This window comes from Pygocentrus nattereri, chromosome 26 (assembly GCF_015220715.1).
Source record: "Pygocentrus nattereri isolate fPygNat1 chromosome 26, fPygNat1.pri, whole genome shotgun sequence".
Lineage (NCBI taxonomy): Eukaryota > Metazoa > Chordata > Actinopteri > Characiformes > Serrasalmidae > Pygocentrus > Pygocentrus nattereri.
Genome location: NC_051236.1, coordinates 24151607 through 24158632, shown reverse-complemented (window position 1 = coordinate 24158632; position 7026 = coordinate 24151607). Strand labels below are relative to the sequence as shown.

General features: G+C 41.4%; 1 protein-coding gene across 3 annotated transcripts in view; it reads left to right on the top strand.

The window, feature by feature from the left end:
- Positions 1 to 1042: 1042 nt before the first annotated feature.
- si:dkey-148h10.5 (uncharacterized protein LOC107988039 homolog) overlaps positions 1043 to 7026 on the top strand; it is a 13274-nt gene continuing 7290 nt past the window's right edge. Inside the window, exons 1-5 of one of the 3 annotated variants that reach the window (XM_037535002.1) lie at positions 1043 to 1197; positions 2503 to 2539; positions 2807 to 2900; positions 5700 to 5769; positions 6810 to 6888. In XM_037535002.1, coding sequence (XP_037390899.1) covers positions 1124 to 1197; positions 2503 to 2539; positions 2807 to 2900; positions 5700 to 5769; positions 6810 to 6888 — 354 coding nt within the window. In that variant the 5' untranslated portion in view covers positions 1043 to 1123. Of the gene's footprint in view, positions 1198 to 2205; positions 2364 to 2502; positions 2540 to 2806; positions 2901 to 5696; positions 5770 to 6809; positions 6889 to 7026 lie in introns of those variants that run through there. The other 2 variants (XM_037535001.1, XM_037535003.1) reach the window with 2 other exon arrangements.

The following is a 7026-nucleotide window of genomic DNA, read 5'->3' as shown; positions in this document are numbered from 1 at the left end:
CTTTGTTTGATTCAGGGAACAATTTCGTTTGAGTGGAACCAATGCGGCATCTCAGGGCAACTAGCAGACCATCTGCTTAGTCAGTCTGTCTAAAGCCCATATTGCTTTCTGAGCACCAGTTGAGCAACCAGCAGTTCAATAACCATAACCTGCTGTAGGGTTTGTGATCATGTCGAACTGGGATTGGGCCATAGTAGGCATACTACAGCATAGACTGGGACAGAGCAACAGTAAAATCACAGGGCAACATGGTATGTGACAAAAGAACCACTGATCTAAAATAGAGGATTGTGAATTTTTATCGTTTGGAAGACTTTGTGACAATATCAGGTATAACAGGTTTCCTCAGATCATTATCTGGGACTGACACATATTGTGGTGCTCTAAAACATAGAATTGTGCATTTATACCTGACAGTCAGAGAGCTTTTCTCCAAGCACAGTGCAGTAAGTCCAACATACTGACCGGGACCAAACGTAAATGTACCTGAAAAGACTCAGAAATGAAGTTTCTGTAAAGTTTTTTGGGATCCCAATCTGTATCGTCCATTTTATACATCACAGTATGTCACACATTGCCACAAACCACCCTGTGATTTGATAACCGAGGCCTTGTTAGGAGCAGCTGAGGGAAACTGAGTAAGTTAATCTAGAGTTACTTAAACTGTCACTTTAAAGCAGAACCACAACTCTAAGGTCAGAGCTCAGGTCTAGTTTATAACTTTCTGTGGAAAGTTGAAAGTCAGCCCCCGTTCTTGGAGCGACAGGCGTGGACTACAAGTGTGAAACTCGCAGACTACAACAACCATAAGAGTTCTGACTGGTGCGCAGTAAAAATCAAGTCGGGGGAAACAGCGCCATGAAACGTTTTTCAAACTGTATTACCCACGTGTATATTTAATAAGTTACAGAAAACATACATTCATAATAGTTAATAATTATTAATCACATTATAATAGACAAAACGAGCTAAGTGAGTAATACACATTATTTAACAGTTTCACAGAATATTTTGTCGTTTCCCGGGGAGGTATATTCCTGCCGCACGGCGCCAAAATATAAACAGTAGTGCGAGTTTAGTTTTAGCTCTTCATGTTAACGTAGTTTACTGAGTACCTAGCTAAATGAATTTGATAGGTTTTACAGTCAGTATTAGCCTAGTTTTCCAGAAGAACACCCGAAACTGCCATACGATGCCGTAAGTTTGGCTGTTAACTTTAGCAGCCTTTTTAATCGTCGCTAGTTAGCTGGGTTAAGCTAATTAACTGGCTAGCGTTAACATGGACTGCGTTTCACGAAAGCGTCGTTGAGCGAGCACCGAGGTAACCGCGGAGAGAGAGAGAGAAGGAGAGAGAGAGAGAGAGGGAGGGAGAGAGAGAAGGAGAGAGAGAGAGAGGGAGAGAGAAGGAGAGAGAAGGAGAGAGGGAGGGAGGGAGAGAGAGAGAGAGAGAGAGAGAGAGGGAGAGAGGGAGGGAGGGAGGGAGAGAGAGAAGGAGAGAGAGAGAGAGAGAGGGGGAGAGGGAGAGAGAGAGAGAGAGGGAGGGAGAGAGAGAGAGAAGGAGAGAGAGAGAGAGAAGGGGAGAGGGAGAGAGAGAGAGAAGGAGAGAGAGAGAGGGAGGGAGGGAGGGAGAGAGAGGGGGAGAGAGAGAGAGGGAGGGAGAGAGAAGGAGAGAGGGAGAGAGAAGGAGAGAGGGAGGGAGGGAGAGAGAGAGAGAGAGAGGGAGGGAGGGAGGGAGGGAGGGAGGGAGAGACAGAAGGAGAGAGAGAGAGAGAGAGAGAAGGGGAGGGAGGGAGAGAGAGAAGGAGAGAGAGAGAGAGAAGGGGAGAGGGAGAGGGAGAGAGAGAGAGAGAGAGAGGGAGGGAGGGAGGGAGGGAGAGAGAGGGGGAGAGAGAGAGAGGGAGGGAGAGAGAAGGAGAGAGGGAGAGAGAAGGAGAGAGGGAGGGAGGGAGAGAGAGAGAGGGAGAGAGGGAGGGAGGGAGGGAGGGAGGGAGAGACAGAAGGAGAGAGAGAGAGAGAGAAGGGGAGGGAGGGAGAGAGAGAAGGAGAGAGAGAGAGAGAAGGGGAGAGGGAGAGGGAGAGAGAGAGAGAGAGAGGGAGGGAGGGAGGGAGAGAGGGAGGGAGAGAGAGAGAGAGAAGGAGAGAGAGAGAGAGAAGGGGAGAGGGAGAGGGAGAGAGAGAGAGAGAGAGAGAGAGAAAGAGAGAGAGAGAGAGCGCGAGCGAGCGTCCAAAACTATAGTCTCTCTGTCATTTAACTGCTAGGTTAGATGTGGAACGACGCTTTTGGGAAACCCACTCAACCCTGTCTAGCTGCTGGCTATCTTCTAGCTGCTCTGTAGATAAAAGTGCATTTTCTTATAAATAAGGTAACCTGGATTTTGTATACTAATCGCTTTCTACTAACCTACATCTGAATTTTGAGACTGAATATTCGTTGTTGTCGCTCTTTCTGCTGGTAGTAGTAGAGCGCTGTGATTTATTCAATGAAACCTTTTTCTTTCGCAGTGTTAAACGAACCCTTCAGTTAGAAGATAAGGAAAATGTAAGAACCGCCTCGTTGATCCTTCATTGATTTGAACTTCGCAGGTCACCTGCTTCTGACTTTTAACTTCTTTTTTAACTGCTTTAACTTAGTGTTTATTTACTGGTAACACAGAAAGCAAATATGAGCAAGTTGTGTCAAAGCTCATCATACTGTATGAGCACTTAAACCAATTTAACCTCTTTATTTATGGCCATGTTCTAATATAATTTATGATCTCTGTCTGTCTGTTTGGACTGTGTTTGTTGAATGACTTGATTTTACCAGACTCCGTTAAAGAGGCAGACTTTGCAGACTTTTGACAGGGTCTACTCCCCTATGACTGGCACCATGGCCATGAGCCCAGCAGCCAAAACTCAAGGTACTGGAATCTGTTTAGATATGTGATGATGATGATGGCGATGATTAAGTGGAATATTTCATATATAATATCAACTATAACACAGAAAACATTGAAGAAATGCACACAGTAGATTAAAATAACCTGTCAGTACAGGAGAAAATACCTTTAACATTGCTGTTTTAATTTCAAATAATTTTCACATTATTGTAAGATTACTTTTAGTTGTTTGGGTCAAATGTAAATGAGCACTCACAATATTAGAAAAATGTATTTTGTATATTCTGTTTAATTCATTAGGTTCACCTATTTTATAGCTGCGCTACAGGTGCACTATTACCTACTGTAAGTAGTCTATTTATTGCCATACACAAATTGTCAGCCTTCTGATCTATTAATGATCAGTTACTTTCGGACTACAGGACTGCTGTTGACCAGATATTATGTTGGTGGGTAGAGCTGGGTGATGCACTATATTTGCAAAAGTATTTGCTCATCTGCCTTCACACACACACACACACACACACACACACACACACGAACTTGAGTGACATCCCATTCTTAATCCTTAGAGTTTAATATGATATTGGCCCACCCTTTGCAGCTATAACAGCTTCAACTCTTCTGGGAAAGCTTTTCCACAAGGGTTAGGAGTGTGTTCTTCTAGAAGCGCATTTGTAAGGTCAGACACTGACACTGACATTGGACGAGAAGGCCTGGCTCACAGTCTCCGCTCTAATTCATCCCAAAGGTGTTCTATCGGGTTGAGGTCAGGACTCTGTGCAGGCCAGTCAAGTTCTTCCACGTCAAACTCGCTCATCCATGTCTATATGGACCTTGCTTTGTGCACTGGTGTGCAGTCATGTTGGAACAGGAAGGGGCCGTCCCCAAACTGTTCCCACAAAATTGGGAGCATGAAATTGTCCAAAATGTCTTGGTCTGCTGAAGCATTAAGAGTTCCTTTCACTGGAACTAAGGGGCCGAGCTCAACTCATGAAAAACAACTCCATGCTGTAATCCACCTTCACCAAACTTTACACTTGGCACAATGCATTCAGACAAGGACCGTTCTCCTGGCAACCGCCAAACCCAGACTCGTCCATTGGCTTGCCAGATGGAGAAGCGTGATTAGTCACTCCAGAGAACCAGAAGAGTCCAGTGGCGGTGCTTTACACCACTGCATTTGACGCTTTGAATTGTGCTTGGTGTTGTACGGTCTGGATGCAGCTGCTCGGCCATGGAAACCCATTCCATGAAGCTCTCTACGCTGTTCTTGAGCTAATCTGAAGGCCACACGAAGTTTGGAGGTCTGTAGCGACAGAAAGTTGCAGAAAGTTGGTGACCTCTGTGCTATGTGCCTCAGCATCCGCTGACCCCGCTCTGTCATTTTACGTGTCCTACCACTTGGTGGCTGAGTTACTGTTGTTTCCAATCGTTTCCACTTTGTTATAATCCCACTGACAGTTAACTGTGGAATATTTAGTAGTGAGAATTTCATGATTGGACTTGTTGCACAGGTGGCATCCTATCACGGTACCTTGCTGGAATTCACTGAACTCCTGAGAGCGACCCATTCTTTCATTAATGTCTGTAGAAGCAGTCTGCAGGACTAGGTGCTTGGTTTTATACACCTGTGGCCTTGAAAGTGAACATAACACCTGAATTCAATGATTTGGATGGGTGACTGAATGCTTTTGGAAATATAGTGTATGTTGTCTATACTGTATACCATGATCTTGACATAGTGTAACATTGATTTTCAGGTTTTGCAACATTTGTTAGTGATTAAAAAATTTTTTTTTATAGATAATTATCATAAAGAGTCCCTGTTGTCAATCAGTTTTTTTCCTATTCTATTTAGTTCAGTTTGTGCAGGGTATTCCAGTGCTTAAGATTGTTTTGAAAAACGGTTTCAAATTCATTTTAAAGGTCATTTTTCATCCTTCGTTTAACACTTATAATCCTGTGTAAGGTTCCCTTAAAAAAGCGAAAATACGATCAAAACAAGCTTTGTCAAAACCCAAAAAACAAAACAAAAAAAGACTCTAAATTGGGTAATGATGTGATGTGATGTGAATGCATGCACAAATCTAGTGCATCACTGATTCTAAGCTTATCACTTATGAACATTTCCACTAGTGAGACTGTTCAGTCCACTCATCGTTCAAAGGAGTTTAGTAATGCTCACATTGATTGATTTATCAGTCTACTCAGGCTGTAGCACAGCTCAGTAACACTGTGCTCAATAACTGCCCATCACATTGATTTATCAGTCCACTCAGGCTTTAGCAGGAATTTCACTATTAATAAAGAAGCTGTTAATTGAGTTCTGTATTTAGAGTATATCTTCATGTCATGCACTGATTTTCAATAGTACATAAATGAGCAATCATTGTCTTTGTTCTGAAATATTCTGAATTCAGTATTCTGTTACATCCCAAATCTGAGTGTGTCTGGTGCTGTATTGAGAGTTGCTGGAATTTTACACATGTCAGTGTCACTGCTAGTTTGAGAGTGGTCCACCACCCAAACCCCATCCATTGAAGAGCAGTTCTGTGATTAAAAACTGACCACTGATGAAGCACTAAGTGTACCTATATGATTGGTATCATTTAAAGCTGGCAGGACACACATGCATGTTTATTTAATGCAGGGGTCATTAACAATCTTTGTCATAGTCTCAGTAGCTTTAGCAGTAGCACTGCACTGGAAGTTCTGGCACATTCCTATTACACTGTAATGAGACTCCTGCTAACTCTTACTAATAACTTTGTTTATACTGATTTGTTAGATTGCTGACATTTAGTGCTTTATCAGCAGGTAATTTCAAAACCAGCGGGAAGACTATCGGTTCCTTGGGACCAAAAGGCCCACAGACAGAAGAAGAAAGGTGAGAGTACTTATGTGAAACCCTGCGTATCACCGCATAGTTTTGAGTTTTACTTTTCTTGTCTTTCAGAGTGTGAATTTGTTGTAACAGTATTCATAAAGACAAGCAGGGTATGACAAAGATTTAGATGCATTTTAATGGTAAAAATCTTCTATTCAGTTTAATAGAGATTATTTAAAACTGATTTCCAGCAATGGCCATTTGTCAGCATTGCATGGTAAGAATTGTTTTTCTCTGTTTACTTGGTACACTCCTATTACCAATTTATTGCAATGCCAAATTGTAATCAAATTTTTTCTTCTTTCAAATCAGCTGTTTTTCCTTCTGAATTGTAAACACCATCTCTTTTTGTTTTGCTTGTGTTTAATGTGAACATTGTGTGGCTGGTTTGGATTTTATGTGGTGTAGTGACATTATCAGACCATAGGAACGAAAAGATATCTCTCATCATTAGGGGATATTTCCTTTGTCCCACTTGGCTGATGGTCATTATGACTGATCAGAATTTAATGACAGGACATGGAGGGAACTTCATCACCAGGCAAAAGCCTTTGATTTAGACAGCACTAAAAATAGTTGGATAAGGAGTGTTTAAGAAAAGACCTATTTCCTTTCCAGCGCTTACTAACACAGGGCCCCACTCGATCCATCAAGACAAGCATTAGTTTTGAATTTTATAGTGAAGTCATTTAAGAGGAAGCTAGTTAAATATATATAAAAACATCAATAAAGAGAATGAGCTTATGATTCATTTAAGAAAGTATTCATTTGGAAAGTCCTGCTGGAGAGCCATTCCAGTGCCAAATGTAATGGCATGGTGATATTCCCTGAGAACAGGATCACAGATATAGTTGTGAAAAAGTATCATATTAGCACAGTGCATAGTTTTAATGTTTTGGTCTCTGAAATATATATTTTTCTAATCAAATCAACACAGTGAAAACATTTTTTTTATTTGAACTCCTGTAATAGCAAACCTAGGTAGTGGTACTAATAGACTTTCTCTCACCAATGCATATATCTACCTTTTTTCCTTTCAGAATGCTTTTTTTAAGAACTAAAGTGGAGGGATGTATAGAAGCACTAATGAAAACTAGGAAACAGCTGGAGGCTTTAGTGGTATGTATGACACATTTAGTTGCTCCTTCCTTGTTATTTTCATTCTTTTTTTCCCCTTCAACATGTGAAAATTAAACGTAATACTACAATTAGTATTTAATGAATGAGTATACTGAATGTGCACTTTTTATGTACATA